A 23,048-nucleotide genomic window follows, 5' to 3' on the forward strand; every position below is an offset into this window, starting at 1 on the left:
TTTTCTGTCTTTTTGCTTTCTATTTTCTTTTTCTTGTACCGTACATTTTCTCGTGCCAGTGTGGAATGCTGCTCCTTCCTCCATGACTATTGTTCTTGAGCAATCAATGAAATGACATCAGCGTGAGTACAGAGGCGGAAATAAATGGGAGGAGACAGAGGCGAACTTAAATCCCCCTATTTTACATTTGACTCCTCCGACCTGCTCACATAAAGCGTTGTTTGATCCAGACAGGTAGTCTGATTCCTGTCTGCTGTGCGAAGACGTAGCACACCTGTACAATACATTTTTAAGTGCGCCGTGATTACCGTAAATTTTTTAAATCCCGCCCTCCATTTGGTAGAAAACTCTGATGTTGCTTGGTTTTTCCACAAGGCTGACCCACAGGACGGGGAAGGAGGGGGCGACTGGGTAGAAAACACTAAAAACGGAGTAGCCTGGAAGGGGTCGGGGCTAATTTTCCCTGAGCAGGTGAGTGAATCCGTAATTATTCCCAGATGTTTGTTTGTAATCTGCGCTTCCATCTCCTTGGCTGGTACATTTTGAGGGGTACTGCAGCGCTGGTAAGGAGTGGTCGCTTATTCCACAGAAGAGCACGACTCTCAGTGGCTAACATTAGCTAACGATGCTAATATAAAACTTTGTAATGATAAACCTCACAATGCACTGTGCGACAAAAATAGCAAAGCAGTTCCACGTAAAATAGCAGGAAATACAGGGATGGGGTATCTATAAACCCCATTTGGGCTTTCCGTTAAGATTATTTAGCGAATATTGTTTGCTATGCTAACGCTAGCTGTGCTCTCGGATGGGTTTTTTGTGATGCTAACGTTGCAAGACGACCAACCCAGGTCATTTTGCTGCTGTTAGAGCTTTCATTCGAGCTGATTCAAATGTTACAGTGCTGACCACGTAAGTAAAATACAAAATGTCTTCATTTATATCAGTCAAGTTTATTTATTGCGGTTGTTTGATGCCGTCCTCTTCGGCGCTCGTGACCCATATTGGCAAATAATCTGTGATTCCTACTTGTTTGCTAAATCCTTGTATTTCGACATGGTTTGCGCTTTGGCTCCAAAGCTATATTTATGCACCTCATATTTTTGGCCTATTTAACATGGTTATTATAAATGTTACCGTTTCATCTTTTTTTATGATGTGGAAGATAGGTGATGCTTTTGGCAAATGTGCGCTGGCAGTTAAAACGCAGCTGTGAAGCCATTTAACACATTTTTGTAGAGCAGTTTACTAAATAGTGCCAAAAAGGATGAATAATAATTCGTTTATTGGGTTTGATCACATCACAAGAGGCGATATAATCGAGATGATCAGCTGGGAAAGTAAAAGCTTTAACAAACTAGTGACTTTTTACAGAAATCAACATTGATCCTGGTTTATTCTTTATATGAAGAAGGCAAGACAAATTTATTTGTATAGCACAATTCAGCACAAAGACAATGCAAAGTGCTTTACATGATTAAAATATAGGAAAATAAAACAGAATCAAAGCAAGTAGGAAAAAAAACAACTTATAAGAAGAAAAAAAAAAGGATGTTGTAGCGGAAAAAATACTGAGAAATCCAAATTTCCACACTACTTATGAACTCTGATCATTTGACTTGTGTTGTCTAAAGAGGCATGTGCACATGCTAGATGTTCTGATATTAGTTTATGTATGTTTGAAGGTTTCATCAATCCCAATAGCTTCTGTTGGTGAATAAACCTGAAGGTTGGTGTTTTCAGGCATGATTTGGTCGTTCAATATATTTCCCGTAAACTGTATTAGTGGTGGTCTGTTTAAAACCCCGAAATCATCACTAACCTGTTGGGTAGGTCTTGTGTGAACTTGTTTTGTTAGTGGCGAAACAGAAAAGCATGGGTGGGGATAACCGTCATGAGTTTGAACATATAAACTGCCCTTTTTCCTCTTTGTAAACATACGTTTCTTGCAGACCTGTAGGACATTGTGGTTCAGAGACTTCAATTTGAGCTTTATCTCTGTCCCGGTGGATGTTTATGCAGAGGCTGTTTGAACTATAGGTGTAACAAGCTCAGGTCTGTTGTTGATCTGCAGGTGCCGCCACTAATAACAGCACACGCCGGGCTTTCCTGGCGACTTGTCTCCAAGCCACTGTTTGATTGCTGACACATGCTCTGAACACAGCCTGTGATTGTGTCTGCTCTTTTAAGGACTCTGGGTTAATCCATAAAGAGCCATAGCAGTGGGTGTCTGCATATGTGCCTACATGTTAGCTTCTCATGTGTATGTGTGGAGAGGTAAGTGGATTAGTGGGGTAAAGCTTCAATCCCATTACTAGTCTTGCTCAGCTTTAGCATCACGCTGACTAGACATCAAATTTCAGTGTTGGTTTACCTGATATCCTATGACCAGATGTGCAATTTTGTCGGCGAATCTCTTGTTTCAGCAGGTGGTGAGCGCTTATTTTAATAACTGGAGTCTATTAAGTCGACAAAGACTTCATTGACGGTTGCATGGTCACAGATGTCTTCTGACAGGGTTAAGTGAGTCATGCTGACTGATGGATGCAGAATCAGATGGGGAGTATATGACTCGTGGTGTGTCAGGGTTCAATCAGATGTTGTTGACCTGGGAGGCAACGTGCTTGTCGTTTTGAACTTTTGTTACTGTCAAGCTTTGGACGGGCGAGCATGAACTTTCCTCTGTGCGCTCTTGTTCCCTTCAAAAGTACGGACACACTGTTGGGACTCTTAAGGGACAAAGTGTGACCAGTGATTTAAAAAGGGAATATATCTAGCTCTATTGTGTATGAAAATCTGAAAACATTTTGCTGGTATAAGAATGATTGGTCTCTTGAAATTCATTTCATAATTTAGAAAAGTTTTCTGCATATGACCTGTTCAAACAATTTTTTTTTCACATTAACTTCTCAGAATATGCCAGTTTCTGCTAAAATTGTTAAATGCTCACATGATCATCATCAGCATAGACTATCAACGATTTTAATAAAGTTGATATTTAAGAAGAGTTTGGTTTGGAAAGTGTGATCTTTAGGGTTTAACGTGATGATTTCTGCATACTATAAGATAAACTGTGTATAATCCTAGACTAGACAGAGTTGAAGAAAGTTAGTTTTGTCTAAATTATCTAGGTCTTTAAATAATGGTCATTAAATCTCACTAAAGTTGCTCATAGAATTGCCACAAAGTTATTTAATAAGCAACCAAGGCTTGATGTTTTTCTAGCTGAACATTTAAGAAAAATCCCCTTATCCCATTGTAAGCTAATATGAAACGTTATCAGAGTTCTTAAATTTTTTTAAATATTAATTATTTTTTACTTTTTGAGACTCATTCATTGACAATAATATAGAACTATTTTTCTTTATGGATGGAATAAATCAGCAATTGGGTGATTTTAATTCTATAATCACTTTCTCTTTTTCCCTACCTGTCAGATGAAGATGTAGCACCATAGGAGGTGTATTGTCGTTGCATTATTGTTGTAAAAGACACGGAGCGCACCGATGTAGAAGCTTGGCCATCATGGCCCCATCACTGTGGGCTCTATAAGTAGCGCTTCTGTCGTGGAATTTCTTTTATTTTTTATTTTTCGGGGAGCCAGAAGCTCATCTCTGATGTTGAATTCATAACATCCTGTTTCTCAGGAAGCTGCCGTGAAGGGAAAGGGGAGGGTCGGGGCAATGGGACTACATTGATTGTTTTCATTGTTTGGCGAAACGCGCTTCTAACTTTCAAGGCCAAAACTAACAGCTGCAAAAGAGAGAGACAGAAGTGGTTGGTATCCAAGTTGGAACCAAATTTATCCCCTTTAGATGGACAGACGCATACAGGCTTACTCACATGTGTCTGCTGATGTTATCTCTGCTCCCCGGCTCTTTTCACATTTGTGTCTGTTCTGTCAGTTGCACAAACTTCACATTGTTCCCACCAACCTCCCAGACTGACAGCTGCAAATTCCCTCCTGCCTGCGGTTAGGCTCCAGTCACTCACACACTCTGCGCTCTTACAAAATCCCTCTCCCTAATATGCTTGCCAAGAAATAACAATCATGGTTTATATATATCATCTTCTGGAAGCTGATTATTTTTCTTTGTGTATGGAGGCAGAGCTTATAGATAGTGGAAACGGTGGCTAAAAAGATATGTGGTTGGTTTTTATTTTCTACCGCTTGTGTCACAGCGACCGTATAACTTGGCTTGAAATGCCACAAAAGTAAACACTGATAGCTGAATGGTGATTAGCCACTTGTCCTTAGCTGTTTCACTGGTTTTCATTAAAGGGGTGGGTGGGCTATTGGGTTGAACTGCCCCAAGACAATGCCAGGAATGCAAGATTAGCTATTATCCCTCTATTCGTCCAGCCCCACCTTATCTCCTTTATCGGTACCGGCCTTTTATCCTCATGTTTACCCTCTCATTCCCTTTGTTTTCCCACCCGAGAGGGGGAAACTTTCTGCTTGTTGCTGTTCTTCGCTGCCCTATCTGTCTGTCTGTGGATCAAATCTGCCCTTTCCTGGCTCTGACCAAATATGGTTATGTGTGAAGCAGAGCGGCAGTTTGGTATTCGTTCAGGTAGGAGGCAGTGACTCCAGCTGAGCGTTTGGTTTGTGACATCATGTCTTCCTGTCAGTCTCTCCTAACCCACATGTAAATCCAGCTTGTGGTTGTTGATGATTTTTTTTTCCTCCTTGGGAAATTTGATGCTGCTCCTTTTCCCATTAGACTTGCCTCCTTTTCTCCCTTTTTACAAAGAAATTTCCACTCTTGCCACACCCCAAGCTGAGAATACTGTAATTTGATTCCAAGATAAAGATGCACAACAGCTTTTCCTAGTAAAGATATAACTATGTCGTAACAGGTGCCCCGTAGGGACATTGTGGAGTCTGAGGGGGACTTGCTCAATCTGAGGAAGGTGAAACTGTGAGTCACTCATGACCATCTCTTGCTCTCATTATGCCTCTGCTTGTCTCACAGTTTGCACTTGTTAGCGCTCTGACTGTCAGATTCCAGAGAACCTGCTGATTGAAGTGTAAATGTGCGCTCGTATTGGTTGCCCAAACTCCAGACTCTTTGGTGTGTGTCTGTGCTTGTTGACCATAAGCAGAGGGTAAAGGAAAAACAGGAATCAAGCGGCTGCCCCTCCCCTATCTGGTCAAACCAGTCTGGCAGGTGTGTGTGGCAATCCATGGTTGATTCACCTCTGTGGAGCCAGGCTGCTGCGGTGAAGCGTGGAGCAGCAGATAAGGGCATCAGATTCTCCATGGTCTGCTTTTTGAGCTGTTTGTTTGAGCTATAACAACATGTAAGATTGAACAGCGGATAATTAGAAGCTTATTTAATGAACTAAGAAAAATCAGAGTGATCTGTTGTGTGCGTGTATGTATGTGCGTGTGTATATAATATATATATATATATACACACAGATAAAAATTGATTGTAGTGGAGACAGAAATCTGAGTTTTTTGTGGCTTGTTTCAATCGCAAAAACATACTTTTCCTTTTATGCTGACAGGGAAATTTTCTGTGGCTAAGAAAGAGCTGCAGGTTGGTCAGCTTCCCACAGCTAGCTACTGTATGCAGGCTAAATGTTGAGTAAATACAGGGTGTGTCTAAAGGCTGGGACTACTGTGCATCTCTCTGCTTTTTCTGCACACAGTGCAAATGCAGCCCTGCTGACACGCATGTACGCTTTTTCTCACCATGATGTTGTTTTTCAAACTCTGAGTCTTTCACTGAAAACATTTCGCCCTCTCTGACTCTGTTGTTCTCCCGGTCCTTCTCTGCAGCTCATCCTGCTCCCCCCCCTCTTGTTTTTGCTTGGATGCTGGAGAGGCCTTCCACACATGTTCCACTAGAGCCCCGTCTCTGAGCGCAGCGTGATCCCTCACCTCTTCTACCAAACCACGCCTACAGGTAAAGGTTCATATACAGGATTTTAGATGTTTTTTTTTCTTCTTAACCACTCTGAAAAAACTTCTTGTTTTGAATCAATGCACTTTGTCCACCTTATTTTAGTAGTTTTGTTGTTTTCAACAGAAATTTAACTCTGTGTTGCTTAGTTTCATCTAACATTGCTTTACAGAATGAAGTAAATTCGCTTATAAGTTTCTGTCATATAGTTCCCTAAAAAAAATGAAGCTTTAAAATTAATCCTGAAGAGGCAACTTCATTTTTCAAGCTGAAATGAACTGTGTTTGTAGAGCTTGTTAATTGATCTGAATGCAGGAGCTAACAGTATGCTGATGGATCAATATACTCTTTTATTTATAATTGTGCATTAACTGGAACACTGAAGTGTCTGAGTTTCTCTTGTCGCTGTTCTGCACTCGGTACATACCAGACATTTTAATAGTATTATTACCTCAGTAAAAATGCCAGTCGATTGATTTTTCAGAAATGTACAGAATAATTGCTTTTTTTTTTCAATGAAAGGGTTAAAGCTTGTTGTTCTGCTGGTAAAATGCATACCATTATGGGGAAAAGGCTAGAAAAATACACTAGCTTTATTTAAGTGGTTTGGAAGTTGCAAACATTTTTAGCCATTCTGCTTTTTACAGTTAAAACACTGTCTAAAACCTACCACACTCAAATGTTAAGTTATGTAAGTTAGGTCATCTGCTCAGGCAACATTGGGTTAAACTACTGTATAATGCATGCAGCATCCAGCTGTAGCTTTAATGCATAACTGTTTAATATATAGTGATGCATTGCTGCCATTTGTCTTTGAACAATTGCATTAAAACAGTGCATTGTTGCAGTGTTCTTACAGACATTAATATTCGGTAAAAAATTTCTGACTTGATGCATCACATAGTTTCTACTTTGTCCCCAACATATTGAGGCTTCTGTGTTTTACTGTCGTGTTGAAACTGGACATTTTGTGAGAACTGAAGCTTTTTTTAGTGTTTGCTTTAAACATGTCCAAAATTCTTGGTAACGGAAATGTAGACTGTGAGCCTCAAACCTCTGACATAGATCTGTTAAAAATGTTAGAAGAGAAAAAAAAACCCACCATGTTTTAAATGCTTTTAGCTTGCATCAGATTGCTGTGGTTATAAGCAAAAGGCTGTGTTTTAACTTTCAAAACTAAAACTGATCAAATAGTTCTGTCTTTCTTTGAAGTATGCACATCAGGTTCATAGAGCAACATGGAGGGTCCAACTCTAATAATTTTGCTGCCCCTATTAAAGAAACTCAATGCAATCATTTTACTAAGCAGTCATTCGTACCCTTAAAGCTGCCCCAACATAAAGTTCTACTTTTTTTGCTTATTTTAATCACATTTATACTTATGTAATTTGAAATTAAATGAAAATGAATTTCTATAATACTAGTAATCTATAACTACTGGACCTTGTTGTCTAACAGAAAGAAAGACTTTTTAAACAAAGTTTGAATTATTGACCTGAAGTAAAAATAGACAAATGGCAATACAGTGGAAATGCATTTAAAGGAAAAAAAAAGAAATTACTCTTTGAACTAGTGCTGCACCTAATGATTATTTTGCAAGTCGATTAATCTGTTGATTACTTTTTTTTTCTATTAATCGATCAATAATCGGATAAGCAAAAGGCTCCGTAAAGAAGACTTTTTATGAAATAAAACCATTTGAAACTAAAACCCTTCCACTTGAGCTCTGTATAGAACATATTGACAGACGAAAAAGGTATTTTTGTCTTAAAAGCGCAATATTTATTTATTGTTTTTACAATTTTGGTATAATAAATGCTCTAATTGGGTCGCTCTTTCAGCTAAAGGCATATTTTAAAACCTCTGTACTCCAGTTAACGATTAATCGATTACTAAATTAGTTGATTAACTGAATAACTGATTAATCATGATTACGCTGATTGTTTCAGCCCTAGTTTGAACTATTAAATTCATTTTCAGATTACCACATTTCATATTTTTACCATAATTTTTTTTAAGAATCTTTATTTTGTGTGTTTTTGATTTTATGCAGTTTGACTTCAATCTAGACAAACTGAGAGTATTTAGTATTCTATGTTGATATTAATGTGTGGGAGTGGGAATACCATGAAAGTCCATATTTCAACAATCCACTGTAGTCTAGAGCATGTTTTTTTTCATAGGTGTCAGATATGTCTTAATGATTTTTTTTAATGCTCTTTCCCTGCTGAGGGTAAAAATGAGGCCAGCTGTTGTGCTATCTGGAACTTCTGACATAACGAGTCACTAGAGATGTTTTTGTTGTTTTTTTTTTACGTTTAACATAAATCAAAAGCTAAACTCCTGGGTGATCAGATCCAGCTCGTGTTTTCTTGGGGTGCCGGTTGTAATTTTTCGAACCCCTCTCCTTGTATCTGTGTGGTTGTATTTGATGCCCCCCTCTCACCGCTTGGGCTGGTCAGTGTGTATGGAGCAGTGTGAGAACGCAGCGGCTCTGCTGGAGTCAGTCAGGGAGCAGGAGGTGCAGTTTGAACAGCTGAGCCGGGCTCTGGAGGAGGAGAGGAGGAGAGTCGGCCTCCCCGCCACCAGCCCCACGGCGCTGGGTCACCCCTTCCCTCACACACAGGTAACACGCCCAGAAGAATCCAAAACATCCTCATCCTCTAGCTTCTCCCACCTTTTGCTTCCCCATTTCCATCACCATGGATTTAATGTATCCACGGCATCTTAATTTTTTCTTTTTTTTGCATTTAAATCCCATCATTCATTCTCGCCTTCTCTTGTCGGCTCCACTTCCTTATCATCAAAACTCAGCAAACTTGTGCTGTTGTGTGTTTGCGTTTAGAGTTTCTCTTTAAGCTCTTGCTTGCAGATAATGGATGCATGCCTTTGTACTCCCATCATCTGCATTTTTGAGATGACCATCACACTTCAGCTCTCTGTCACTCACCGGATGTTCTCTTTAACACCCATGTACATCTTTTGTTGCCTGTTATGGCGTTTCAGGAATGCTCCCCTCTTCCTTCAGCATGATGAAATGACCCCGTCGGTTGTGCATGTGTCATTTAGTCTTGCATAAAAAAGAAGTCCAGACTTGTTTTCTTTTTTACCAGATCCTAGCACTTTACTATCTATCTCAGCTTAATCTCCTAATATAATTTGATGTGTGTTTATTTAGTTGTTCTTGAAGTCTTTAGTTTTGTTCTCAGATTGTATACGTATATGCTGTCTAAATGTTGGGTGTTAACTGTTAGAATATGTTTTAAAATGTAGAACAATCTCCATCCAAATGTTGTGGTGCCTGTGCTGATGTATTCAAATGGCTTATTTTGGCTGACAGTGTGAATTAAAAGCTATTCAAATTGTTGCTAAAGAAAAACAACAGAAGTTTGCAGCTGTCAGAATCCTTTATTAGATTGTCTGGTTTTGCCTCATTTGCTTAAAGGAAGAAGCCAGACGCCAGCATTGTCATTTTTATAAACTCAACATATTCCTAATTTAAACTTCTGTAATTATGTTTTGACCCATTCTCATGAAACACATTTTTTCTGTGAAGCGTTAAGATTATTCTGTTATTTCCTCTTTAACATTTATCTACTTTTTCCTTTAATGCACCGTAATCTCAGCTTCTTATAGCACTAAGGTCTTTAGATAGACTCTGATGACTTACTAAGATTGGGTTTAGTTTCTGGATTATTTTGTGTCTTGAAGGTTTCGCTATCAGAGATGATGACCCTTAGAAGGGCAGGGATGTCTTCAAGTTGAGAGAAAAGAAACTTGGATTAGATTCTCTCTATTAGATAAGTTTAAAGAAACTTTAAACAGCTGTCAGAATCCTTTATTAGATTGTCTGGTTTTGCCTCATTTGCTTAAAGGAAGAAGCCAGATGCCAGCATTGTCATTTTTATAAACTCAACATATTCCTAATTTAAACTTCTGTAATTATATTTTGACCCATTCTCATGAAGCACATTTTTTCTGTGTTAAGATTATCCTGTTATTTCCTCTTAACATTCATCTCTACTTTTTCCTTTAATGCACCGTAATCTCAGCTTCTTATAGCAGTAAGGTCTTTAGATAGACTCTGATTCGATGTGACTTTAGTAAAAAACAAAAAAAAAAAACCCTTTTTCTTGCTTAAGGTTTAATCTAAGGAACTATTTTTTATTTACAAAGATTGGGTTTAGTTTCTGGATTATTTTGTGTCTTGAAGGTTTCGTTATCAGAGATGATGACCCTCAGAAGGGCAGGGATGTCTTCAAGTTGAGAGAAAAGAAACTTGGATTAGATTCTCTCCATTAGATAAGTTTAAAGAAACTTTTTGGATTTATTTATATGTTCAGGTGGGTGGAGGGTTGCATCATAAAACTTAAGCGGTTTTGGTTTCGTAACCAAATGGCCTTCTCCTAAAAAGAAGGAAGAAATTGTTGTCACGGTGATGGAGCAAATCGCAGTGACTCCAGCAGGGACAAAGTTCGTCAGGGTTTTTAGACTAGAAATGACGACCTGTAGAGGAAGTGTGCCCCTCTGGACATAAAAAAAAAAAAAAACTGCCTCCACTTCCCCTAGTTTTAGAATAAGACCTTCCTCTTTTCTAGACATAACATCTAACCCTGTATGATGTACTTAAAGTGAGTCATGAGTCAGTGTTTGATGATTAGAGGTCCTCTTAGTCACCATCACTGTAATAGAGAAACTGATAGTAACCATGGGTGGCTGAATAATGACTGGAAAAGATTTACAAACCGACCTGTGCTCACATGCTGTCTCATATCTGAGGCAGTTTATCTAACTTCAGAGTGAAAATATTGGTTGCAGTTGATTTTAAATGTGGAGCAAGAGCTGATTATGTAAGAGTGCAGAGCAGGAGGAAGAAGAACGACCGCCTGCATTCCCAAATGTTCTTCCTTTTTTTGTGTGGTGCTGATTTACAGACCGAGGGAGGGGTCTATCTGCACCGAATGGGCTTTAACAGAAGTTAAAGCGACTCTGGTTGTTTTTAAAACAAAGCACAGCGTCGACTATAAATATTCAACAGTACAGCAAACTGAAAGGATGTATAAGATCGTGTTTTCAGTACTTTTTTTTGTCTGTCTTAGAACGGGCGTTTAGGGGATGCAGACATAGAGCGTCTGAAGCTGACCGACTCATACATAAACGGCACACAGGTCTGGTTTTATGTTATTTTTCTTGTTTACCCTTAATCTCTTTGTTTTGTTTGTGGTTAATTTGTGAGCTGCTCCTGTTACAGTACAGAATGGTGGACCCTGCACATGGAGCTCTTGATGAGAGCTACACACCTGAGGACGAATCCCATGAAGTACACTCGGTCTTTTCTGAGGAAGGAACCACCCGGGGGATGAATAATGGGGTACAGCCACTAACTGCAGTTTTTTTTTTTTTTTTTTACTTTTATGAAACTTTCTAAACGCATTTTAACATATTTTCCCTCACTCTGTTTTTCAGATGAAGAAACCAATTTCTCGTACAGTTCCACCCTCTCATTCGTCTATTGATGGGATGATGTCGCCTGGTATGGGCGTCCACAGTGCCACGCTGGACAGGCCTTACAGGCCCACTGGGGTTGGCGACTACCCCACTGCAACTGTACCCCGAAATTATCACTACGGTCCTGTGGGCGGGTATGAGGACTACCGGCCGGGTCCGCCGTCTGAGGCCTACCCCAGTCTGAGCAGAGGCTCTCACATGGACGAGCGATACAGGTAGAAAAAACGAGCAGCTGAAACAGAACATCTGCTCTGCTTCTGATAGTAGTACACAAAAATTGCATGTCTTGCAGATGTATTTCAGGATGAGAGCAAAACCAATGGTGGTTACCACTAATGAGTCTGCAAATTTATTTCAGTAATTACTGCATCTTAGTTCCTACAAAGGGGTTATTTAACTATTTATAACATTTAACCAACTGGATTAATAAACACGGTAGTTCCCTTTTTTTATGCTTATGTTGTATAACAATCAGACTGAAACATCTGATCTACCCCTGAGATATGAGAACAGCAGAGCATAAGCTTGACACGAACCGTTCTCAGTGCATTTGACACAGGAAGCTCTCTGGTAGACAAGCCACCACATACCACCATTTTCTGAGTTTATCAATCTATATATAATGATTGCCTTGTTCGTATGAAATGGCATTCATACGAACCACTTTGTTTTGGGGTTTTTAAAATGGCTGAAATCTGCTTCGCTGTTGGCTTCTTATTAGCCATTAACTACACGTCTCAGATTTTTCTTGGTTCATAATAAAGAAGCCAAGAAAGATTTGGTCATATAAATCCCATCCCTGTTACGGTTCTCATTTGGTCTTTTTCTATTGGTGCCGATGATTCATTTTGATTTGGGAACTGAGAGACGATAAAAGACAAGTTTGCACTTTTTTTAATCAAAATGGAAGAAAAATATTTACAAAGGATGACACGGGGATGCTTTTAAAATGTTTTATGTGGCTTTTTAAAAGAGCAGTTTTAATTTAGTCCTACATTGCTACACCGACCAGCAGTCGCATTCTCTACCCGCTCTGATACGCTCCCTGCCAGCAGGCTCCTCTGATCCTGAAGAGGTCATCATGGGGTGCCACAGCATCAGTGGGCTAAGATTGAATTTTTTTTAATTCTGTTGCTCTTTATTTTAAAGCATTTAGAGAGATTTCAAAATAATAACAAAAAAAATGAGGATTTAAAATAAACAATAAAAATATGCTTATTATGTATGAAGTTTAGATTAACTCTGATCCCTCCAGTTCATATGTCAGTATTGTAGCCCTTCCTATGACGCGGTACATATGAAATATCCCTCAACCTTAAATAGGTTGGTCAGCCCTGCTCTAAAGTCTAGGCTGGGTTAGCTGTAGCCTCTCCCTGCTCATTCTTCCTGGCAGGCTTCTCCAAACTACCGCTGTCCTACTCCCGGCCAGCAGTATCCTCTGCCATTTAGCACTTTTAGCACTGCACGTTAAGCTTACTATTTCCCCAGGGGATTTATCCGATCTCCCTGCCGTGCTCCTTCAGTCCATCACAGTTAGCTTTAGTCAGTTGTAGCCTCTTCCCGCCCTGCCTCTGTTTCCGCAACGTTTCACAGATCTAGCGCTGAGCTCCATCACTCTCCTCTTTAGCTGCCTTGTCTCCGTGTTTGACGTGCCAGCTGCCCAGCGGACTCCCCCATTCTACTGCTGTTCTTCCTTGGCACCATAGGGCAGCACAGCTAGCCTCCTCATCCTGCTTGTGGTGCTCTATCTTCCAGTGTTCTCAGTTAGATTCCCCCTCTTTCCTCTGCTTTTAGATCATTCTTCCCCTTTTTTAAGTGCTCTGACCAAAACAACTGGGAAACAAGCATATGAGATGGATGCAAGTTCTCTCAGAAAAAATGAATAAACAACTCAACGACCAACACTTAAAATTGGTGATCTTCATAATTACCGATCACCTGAAAATAGATTCCTGAGCAGGGCCGATGCAAGTCTAATTAAGAATATTGATGCTGAGCAGCTGGTAACTCCACTCCCTAGTGAACCGGTGAATGGCAGTCATCTGATGTCATGTTAGATTAATAACGGTTTTATGTAGTTACTATTTAAAGCCTAAAAAAAAAAAAAAAATAGCTGTACTGAAACGTGCAGAGTATGTTTGAGCCCATTAGAGGCATGCATTTCAGCTTTCAGTCTCCATAACTTCCCCTTTTCTCCCCCAGGCCTGTAGATGGCTACAGAACTCTGGACTCTGGCTACAGAGCCCCCAGCCGCCAGCAGCTGGACCCGTACGCTCCGCAGCCCCAGGTCAGTCGAGGAATGAGGGCTTTGGGTTCAGCGTTGGAGATGAGGTATGGCATCGGCCACTACGGTCTGGAGGATGATCAACGCAGCATGGGGTATGAGGACTACAGCATGGGGCCTCCACCTATGCACCCTGGAGGCTACGGTACAATGCCACGCCTTGGGCCGGGTCCAGGTGCAATGGACAGACGCAGACTTAGGTAAAACATAACTTGTTAAACTATATCTCCAGTCTGTGCTCTGGGAATCTCTTAAATATTTTGTCATGTCCTGCTGATACCTGCAGGAGCTGTGAAGACACTTTGGATGGAGATGTGGGGGGAGTGGACCCCTATACCTGGGCCGTTCCCATACCAATGGATGGGAGTAGCATGATTTCACTGGATAGCACGCTGAGAAAGGCCCCTCCCTCTTCATGGAGGCAGCCAGAACTACCAGAGGTTATAGCCATGCTGAACTACCGCCTGGATCCTGTCAAGACCAACGCTGCTGCCTACCTTCAGCACCTCACATTCAAAAATGATAAGGTGGACTATTCCTCCATTACAATCCATGATTCACTGTCTGCTCTGTTGATTGGATTTTTGCAAGTGTTTTTACATGAACTTTTTCCATCCTTAGGTGAAGTCAGAAGTGCGTCGCCTGAAGGGCATTCCAGCATTGGTGTCAATGTTGGACCATCCCAGTAAAGACGTTCATCACTCAGCCTGTGGCGCGCTGAAGAACATTTCATTTGGACGGGACGCTGATAACAAGATAGCCATTAAGAACTGTGATGGAGTCCCCGCCCTCGTCAGGTTGCTGAGGAAAACCAATGACCAGGACCTCACTGACACAATCACAGGTGCGCTGCCTCTCTGCGTTGTTTTAAGTGATGTTTTTAGATAGCTAAACAGTAAAATAAACAACAAAGAATGGCTGTTAAACTCTTTCCTAAACACTTAGTTTATTGAGTGAATATGGAGAGAGAAAAGGGTGACATTAGAGAAAAAACCATCACACCCTGACGGCCCTCATCAGTCAAATGGTTTACTTCACACGTTTCATCCTTATCTCCATATGCTGCATAAAAATGGGGCCGTAAAGAAGTTCTGCATTATTCAAAGATGTCAGATGATTTGATGTTCCACGTAATCTGCTTACATTTCTCAGGTTTAGACTCACATAACATTGTTTTCTAGCAGGAGAAGAAGAGGCAATGTATTTTAAAAAAACAAAAAACTTAACATTTAATGTTTCAGATAAATGTCTGCAAATCCTTTGTTTTTGCATTAATTCATTAGTCTATAATTCTGTTGTAGGCACCTTGTGGAACCTCTCCTCCCATGATTCAGTAAAGATGGAGATTGTGGACCATGCTTTGCATGCTCTAGCCGATGAGGTGATTGTTCCTCACTCTGGGTGGGAGAGAGGGAACATCGGGGGAGAGGAGAGTTGCAAACCACGGCATTTGGAGTGGGAGACCTCCTTGACCAACACTGCTGGCTGCCTTAGGTATTAGATGAATAAGAGTTTAAGAAGCGGAAAAAATGGGGAACAAACTGCTTAACTTTTCCAACTCCTTCAACAGGAACGTCAGTTCAGAACGGAGTGAGGCCAGACGAAAGCTGAGAGAATGCACAGGGCTGGTGGATTCTCTTATGTACATTGTCCAGTCACAGATCAACCGCAAAGATGTGGATAATAAGGTAATTTCCCCCTGGAAACGATTTCCCCTTCCATGAAGTGTCTTTATCCCTCACTGCGGTATTTATCATAATCTTGGACGTTTGTCTGTTCTTCAAACTTTTCTTCCTGTAGTTGGTGGAGAATTGCGTCTGCCTCCTGAGGAACCTTTCATATCAGGTTCACCGCGAAGTCCCCGGCTGCGAACGCTACGCAGAGGCAGCTCCAATAAACCAGGGCCCAGCCTCGGCCAACAAGGGAGGCTGCTTTGGTTCCAGAAAGGGCAAAGGTCAGTGTCCAACATGTTTTTAAGGCCAACATCTCCTCTGTGTCTGAGAGATCTGCTGTTTGAAAGACAGGCAGTTGCTGTTTGGATTGAGCTTGCTGGTGGCGGAAGCACCTGTTGCTGTTTTTCACACTTTGCCACTGTTTCCCTCCTCCCCCCCTGCTCCTTCTGTCCTCCCACCCTCCTTCATGTCTTCCTTTGTCTCCGCTGTGTTTAGATGAGTGGTTTTCCAAAGGTAAGATTTTCCTCTTGGTATTGTTGTCATGAATGCTAAAAGACTGCTGCAATCACCCATCTTACTAATGCTTAACAAATATCTCTGAGAAACGAGGGCATCTGACCAAGGACTTTTCTTGTCTCATAATGGCATGAATGCTCATCACTGAAGCAAAACTGCATGCTGTTGGTGCTTGCATCATATTACATGTTCATCTTTCTAGAAGCAATTGACTAAAGTAAAAGGCAGAACAGTCATATCATGCATGGGGTTTTTATGGTATGAATAGGAAAATGATTTTCTGAAATGACTTGCAGGAAAGAAGGATGGAGACAATGGGAGTGCAGATAATTATGAGTTCCCAAAGAGGGCAACACCTGCTAAAGGTACGGCTGTAGTTTTCAGACACTTTTTGTTCTCGAAGGGCCATTCAAAGAAAATGTATATTATTTTTATTCTTTTAAATATATTTCTTTTTAGAAAGCAGGCTCAAGAGTTTAAAGACTGATCAGGCTTGTTTTGTCTGTGTATCATCCTAAAACCATAAGGATATCTTGTCTTTGCCAAATAATTGGTATTAAATAACCTGTCTAAACTTTTAATACAGCTCAAGCTGAGGTTAAAAGGTCTAAAAAATGTTAAAATCTGTTTTATCAACTAAGAATATAATCTATTTGTAAAATAAATAAAAAAATTTCACTGAATTTTTTGTACTCAAAAATCTAAATCTTTAGAAAAGTTTAGCTTAAACCTAATCTGCTGAAATGTTTTTTCTTAAGCAAAGAAATTAGCTTTTTGAAAACGCATAGAAACAAATTTTGCTGATGTTTAAATGCAAAAAACAACTTGATGAGTTCAAAAAAGAACCAAATGTGAACTTTTTTTTTTCTTACTTTTTGTTTTACATATTTTTGTATTTGTTCTTTTTACAATTTATTGTTGCAAATCAATTGACTTCATTATCCAGAAAGGATCTGGTCAGTGTATAAAGCAGAAACATAAAATGTATTCATGTATTTGTTTTTAACTCTATAATAAAGGTGTTTATAAAAAAGTATTTCACACACAAACCCCTTTTTAAGCTTTCAACATGTCTTTAGCTAAACATTAAAAGCTTTGTTTTCTTGGCGTCAGGTTACGAGCTGTTGTACCAGCCAGAGGTAGTCCGTGTTTACACATCTCTGTTCAAAGAAAGCAAGAACCCCTCTGTGCTTGAGGCGGCAGCCGGCGCCATTCAAAACCTGTGCGCCGGTCGATGGACTGTAAGTATCTAACAGAATCCTGCTGTAAAGCTTAGGAAAAGCTTTGCTTGTTCAAATAATGATGTGTGTCTCTGCTTCCGTTCAGTTTGGTCGGTATATACGGACCAATGTGCGTCTGGAAAAGGGTCTTCCCTTGATCACAGAACTTCTATGTCATAATAACGATCGTGTCGTTCGGGCAATGTCTGGAGCCTTGAGGAATCTTGCTATTGACAGTCGCAACTGTGATCTCTTAGGTAAATTGTTTTTTTTTTTTTTTTTTGTTTACTAAGAAACATGTATCAGTGTTTATTAGTGCTGTAAAATTAAAGTCTGGTTCTCCTGTAGGTGTGCATGCTGTGCCAAGTCTTGTGGCCATCTTGCCTGGAGGGCATGGCCAATCCAGGAGTAATCTGACTGAGGAAACGACAGTGTCTGTACTGAGCACTCTGACTGAGGTTCTTGGCAACAACCTGGAGGCAGCAAAGCAGCTCAGATCCTCTTCAGGCATTGATAAGCTGGTCCTCATCACTAAGGATGGGTAAGTGCTGTAGCATTTTAGATTTAAGAACAATCCAGAGATGATGTTGGAGAATACTCTTGAAAATCCAGCTCTTTTGCTCCCTACTTAAGAGAATTCTTAGTTAATCCAATATTTCCCTTACAGAATCTAGCACTGGGTTCATCTTTTTGTGATGCAGGGATGATGACCTTTTTATACCCTTAGCTTTACTTCCCTTTTGTAGCCAGAGGGTGTTTATGAGAAGAACCATGTCCGACACAATCCGGACTTTGTGTCAGTTTGCATCTGGGACAGACTCCTTATTTACCTGCTTTGAGAACAGATTTGGAAGTATATTTTCTATCTGCTTATAATGTAGCTTTATGACTTCAGTGAGTAACATCTACAAACCGAAGATGTCTCTCTGCTTTTATCATTTGATAAGGGACATATTCTACCATTACTTTGGAAGAAAACATTTGACATAAACACAAAATTGGATTTGAAACGCCTAAGATCAAAATTTCCCGATTAAGATCTGCATTGTAATTTTAGAGGAACGTTCAATCTATATTTGATATAAAACAGCATAGTCTTAGCCAGGATGTCGCTTTGACATAAATCTTTACCAGTCTACAGGTTGCTCTGTAGTTCAGGCATGTGTAGAAATGACCACATTATCTGCATACAGTAAAATCTATTGTTTGCAAATGGATTTTTATGGGGACAAGATGCAAGATTTTACTACTCTATATAGAAAACAAATCAATTGGTTTCAGTTAGGGTTGCTGATTCTTTGGTTAGCTAAGGAAGCTAGCTAGCTATGCTAGCTCAAGAGTGGATTTGTTGTTTTGTTTTTGTGCGTTTAGGCCTTAAACCAAAGTGGTGTCGATGGCGCTAAAGAATTGTAATACGATCAGTGGTATAACATATTTTTCTAACATCTTAGTTCTCGACGTGGGCGACCGGGGTTTGAATCCGGGCCTGTGATCATTTCTTGCATGTTTCTCCCTCTCTCATACCCCCTTTCCTGTCAACCTACTGTCGAAAAAAACGAGCCACTAGTGCAGTAAAAAAAAAAAAAAAAAAAAAAAAGATAAATCTTAGAGTTTGGTCAAAAAAAAGTAAGTTTGAATGTAGAAATAACTAAAACAAAGGATAACATCTGTCATCATCTCTTAATCCAGAAATAAGTAATTGTTTTTTGTTTTTTTAATAATCCAAATATGATGCCTATACGTCAGCTATTTGCAGTCTAAGATAAGATAAGCAGCCATTCATGATTAATCTTTGGGCTTCTCGCAGCAAAAGCTCTGATCGTGAGGTCCGAGGAGCCGCTCAGGTGCTGCAGCTCATCTGGGCTCACAAAGAGCTGCGCCGGCAGCTTGAGAAAGAAGGCTGGAAGAAGGTCGACTTCATGGTGAACCTGAATCCAAGCACCACAACCACCAATGGACCCAGCACCAGAGCCAACGGCACCTACGAGGATAGTACCACACCCTTACTGGACAGAGGTATGGAAATGATCAGTGCTGCTGACCGTAAATCCAAGTCAAACCCTTTGAAGAAAGTGTTGACATTGTTGTTTGTTTTTAGGAGAGAAGAGGGATGTGATTCCCATGAATGATCTTGGCCCTGGTAAGTATATTTAATTCTGGGTTTTTTTATTAACTTCTTAAAGTTGCTGTCTAAATGTTTGGATTTATTTTTTTTTTTCAGATGCTTACTCTACACTGGACCAGAAGGAGAGGAGGCACACTCTGGATGACACCATAGACACTTTACCGGTACTTTTAAAGCTCTGTTCCTGCTCTGACCTAACTAACCCCTGAACTACTACCCTACTGCAATATTTCCTCACTGTGGCCTTTTTGCTTTAACATTTACTGACACTTCTTTCACATTCACTTCCTCTCTGCCTTCTTTTTCTTTCTGTCCCTCAGCGGGGCGTGTATGGGAGCAGAAAGGGCTCCTTGCCTCTGTTGGACTCCTACGATGGTTAGCCCCACCCCCTCCCCTCTACCCCCCTTCTGCATGTAACAGCATGGTATGTCCAACTGACCTCTAATCCTGCATGATGTACTCTGAGCTTCTTTTGTCTTCTATTACTTCAGACCCTCGAATAAACTGCTCTAAATCCACGGTGGCGTTCTGGGACAGAGGTGGAGGTTTATTGTGGTCTTGTTTAGATCTGTGATACCCCGATGTTCTGTAGTATGCTCCTGAGATGGTCCTTGTGCTTTTTGTAATTTAGTTTTTTTTATGTAGTGGGATAATTTAGGTTTTTCTAAAGATTGATAATATAGATTTGAAGCATTTTTTTTAATAAGTGTGCAGTGGTGTTGTCACAGTATCATCACTCTGACAATATTTGAATTTTGTTTTTTGTTTTTTTGCCGTCACTGAATGATGCAGATCATTTTATTATTGGAAAATCCTGATTTCAAATTCTTCTGATTTAAACCTTATGTTTTTCTTTTTTTTTATGAGGGCAGAGGAGACTGTACTAATCTATTCAGCTCTAGTTGGGACTTTGTGTTCAAATTCCTTCCCTCTTGTGTATAGGAGCGCTCTCTTGTGGTTGAAGCTCAAACTGCACGCTGTGCTCCAGTGTGTACAAAGATTTAAATTGTCTGTATTGTATTTTTATTTACTTTTTTATCTATGCAGATTATTGTTTTTGAACTGTCCTAGTATTCAAATTATTTTCTGGCAACACCTTAATATTTCAATTGTGGTAGGAAAAAAATGTACTGTTGGAGGGGAACCAAGGATTAAACTGTGAGGGAAATTAAGTTCTATTTACTGTGTATTTTAGAACCCCTTTCTTTTTGTCTTATTTGGAAAAAGGTTTTCAAGATGCATATTTTACCACAAAATTGATAAAACATCACAAGGGTTTTAGGGAGATTCCTAAGCAGGGTGCCTGTGTAAATCCTCAGTCATCAGCGTCATGGCAACCCCAAACGGGTTTAAATTAGAAAGATGTTTTGACACCAGAGAGAAACGATCACTGAACAGAGGGTGAGGATTGTGGTTACAGCTTCCAAGCATTTACAATTCAGTCATGGAACTCATCCCAAAGACATTATGATTCAAAAGACCAATCACATAGCCCATGCACAACGGGGCGGCTATTTGATTTGCATCTGACTTGAAATCTGGTTTGGAGGATGGCCCTCCATCCTGATTAAATACATCAGCACTCCAACTATAGATTGCTCTGGTGGTGCGAGCCAACAGAACTGACGAAGACTCCTGGATAGGCGTCAAAACGTCTTGAAAAAACTGAATGAAAAAGTCTGGTTGCCAATTTAAGCACATGATTTAGTTTAAAAGGATAGTTTTAAGTTAGTTTCAAGTTAGCTCTGGATATTAGAAAATTAATCTGGATATTTTTTTTATTTTTTTGTACTCTTGCTATTTTTATCCTTTTTATGGAAAGTATGGAATTTTTTAAAACAATATTGCCAGTCAGTTCATCCAGAGTTAATCTGATTTCTAAAGTCCCTTTTTTTTTTTTTTTTATAAAAAAAAAAAAGAAAAGGTTTAAAATCAGATAATAGATATATATAAACTAAATTTTGGTGAATCAGATCTGTGTTTGGCATAATAAGTTAATAATTTTTATTAAAAACAGGGTTGATCCTGTTGTCAGGTCCTGATGTTCGATGAAAAGTCTGAAGTTTATTGCTTGTACATGAGTTGAGTGATTTTACATGTAGGTTATAATCATGAGGCTATGTTTAACCTGCTAAGTTCTGAAGTTTAAAATTAACCTAAAAAAAATGTAGAGGTGAAAAAAAAAAAAAGATGCAGAAACCATTTCCATCCACATAAATTCTCTACCTAAATATTTTTTATTTTCGTTGGGTATTTGTGACAGCACCAGTGTGCAGCAGCCATATTGTCTTTGTCATGTGTCATTTATAAATACTCTTTGTTTTCTCTAAAATTTTAAATCCTTTTTGCTTTTTGTTTCCTCCAGAAAAACTCATAGTGTGCATCACCCAGACTGGGCCGCCTCTGCCCTACCACTGCTACTGAGGTGAGGCGGACATGGACGCCGTCTCCTCCTCTCCTCTCTCTTTAAGCTCCTCTCTTATCGCCACGCAGCTGGGATGAAAAGATGAGGATAAGCATCCAAAGAATGGTCGTGTCGCAGGCAAAAGAGTTGCAGACCGCAAACACACACCTATTTCATCCAACTGTAGCAGCAGAAATGTATTCAGTTCATAAATTATAGTTGTCTTCTGTTGAGGCAATCACCTTTGTTGACAATCACTTAATTCTGCAGCCGTCATCCTGCTGTTTCCGTTTCTTTTTCCTGCTACTAAGTAATCAAATAATTATGGTCACTATGTTGCTGCCAGCCCCTGCATCCGTTTTAGAGCTCTGTAGGGTTTCTACTGTATATAAACGTGAAACAGGACGACTGCATTAGTTTTGGCTCATTAATTTAACTCGTCCCTTTCCTGGTAATGTTGGGAGGCTGTCTGCACTCCGAGGCTGCCCTGTAGATGGAGAATGTTTATATAGGAGTTATTTTCCTGTCTAGAGTTATTTTCTCTCTGTGGGATCAGCACAGACCTGAAACGGTTTGTGTGTATTTTTGTCAAATGCTAAACCTGTGACTGTGTGTTTATTGTCAAAATGAGTATGGACCTTTTTTTTTATTTTATTTCTTTTGAGTAATATTTTTGCTTGCACAGAGCAAAACATCATTAATGTCCGACTGTCCTCTATTACTTTAAGTTGTCTTATGTTCCTGCTGCCTCTGTAATCCTCCCCTAGCTGCTGTCTCTTTTTCTTTGCTTCTGGTTCAGCAGACTCATCCAGTACAGCGTATCAAACCTGGTACTGGGAGCAAACACTACATGTAAACCACTAATTGAACCAGTCCTGTCGGAAAAAAAACACAAGGTCAACGCGCTCCTCACTTTTCAAATAAGCGTGCCATGTAGCCATTTATACCTGCACCTCTAAATCTATTTAGAAATATGAATTTCAGAGGATTTTGTTACTCAGAGGAGACTCGAGTTTTCCTACAGATTTGGGAGAAAGTTGTTTGATTGAAATCCAGGTCTGACCCCTTTGTTTTGTCCTCTGTGTGTCTGCTTTTTATTTTATTTTTGGGGCTTTGTCTATGGATGAGAGCATTATGCAATTGTTTTTGGGTTATTTTGTATTTTAATTTTAATTTCAACTTTTACCATGTTTTTAAAAACAAAAGAGACCAATCTTTTTAGTTTTTGTTTTTTCTGAATCTCTTCACACACATGGTATATTTGTACTGTTGCCTATCCATGTAAAATTAAGACGTTCCATTCACACCTGCCTTGGCTCTGAGCAGTTGCTTTTTCAGTGAAGTATGTAACTGGTAATACTGTTGTTTTTTGTTTTTATATAAATAAAGATTTTTTTCTTAGACAA

At 39.7% G+C, this 23,048-nt stretch overlaps 1 protein-coding gene across 6 annotated transcripts; it reads left to right on the forward strand.

Annotated features, from left to right (window-relative positions):
- Window positions 1-215: 215 nt before the first annotated feature.
- LOC107101023 (catenin delta-1-like) lies at window positions 216-23,048 on the forward strand. 6 transcript variants are annotated; one of them, XM_015399758.1, is made up of 22 exons: window positions 216-471; window positions 5,789-5,915; window positions 8,375-8,538; window positions 11,012-11,080; window positions 11,164-11,283; window positions 11,379-11,635; window positions 13,623-13,904; window positions 13,991-14,231; window positions 14,326-14,548; window positions 15,006-15,198; window positions 15,275-15,392; window positions 15,505-15,658; window positions 15,873-15,890; window positions 16,190-16,258; window positions 17,007-17,134; window positions 17,220-17,370; window positions 17,462-17,654; window positions 18,921-19,129; window positions 19,212-19,253; window positions 19,335-19,402; window positions 19,559-19,613; window positions 21,604-23,048. In XM_015399758.1, exons 3-22 carry the CDS (start codon window positions 8,380-8,382, stop codon window positions 21,660-21,662), a joined length of 2,808 nt encoding a protein of 935 aa, XP_015255244.1. In that variant the 5' UTR covers window positions 216-471; window positions 5,789-5,915; window positions 8,375-8,379; the 3' UTR covers window positions 21,663-23,048. The 6 variants fall into 6 exon arrangements, with proteins under 6 accessions (XP_015255244.1, XP_015255246.1, XP_015255245.1 ...); XM_015399760.1 differs by having other exon boundaries at window positions 19,559-19,662; window positions 21,604-21,739; XM_015399759.1 differs by lacking the exon at window positions 15,873-15,890.

The sequence above is a fragment of the Cyprinodon variegatus genome, unplaced genomic scaffold (genome assembly GCF_000732505.1).
Source record: "Cyprinodon variegatus isolate N-32 unplaced genomic scaffold, C_variegatus-1.0 Scaffold1045, whole genome shotgun sequence".
Lineage (NCBI taxonomy): Eukaryota > Metazoa > Chordata > Actinopteri > Cyprinodontiformes > Cyprinodontidae > Cyprinodon > Cyprinodon variegatus.

What these genes read in the sequence shown, in the direction of transcription:
- LOC107101023 (XM_015399758.1), top strand. Translation starts at nt 8,380, where the DNA reads ATGGAGCAGTGTGAGAACGCAGCGGCTCTGCTGGAGTCAGTCAGGGAG. An exon ending in AACACTGCTGGCTGCCTTAG is followed by an intron (nt 15,199 to 15,274) that starts GTATTAGATGAA and finishes CTCCTTCAACAG; the next exon opens with GAACGTCAGTTCAGAACGGA. An exon ending in GAGGGCAACACCTGCTAAAG is followed by an intron (nt 16,259 to 17,006) that starts GTACGGCTGTAG and finishes TCTTGGCGTCAG; the next exon opens with GTTACGAGCTGTTGTACCAG.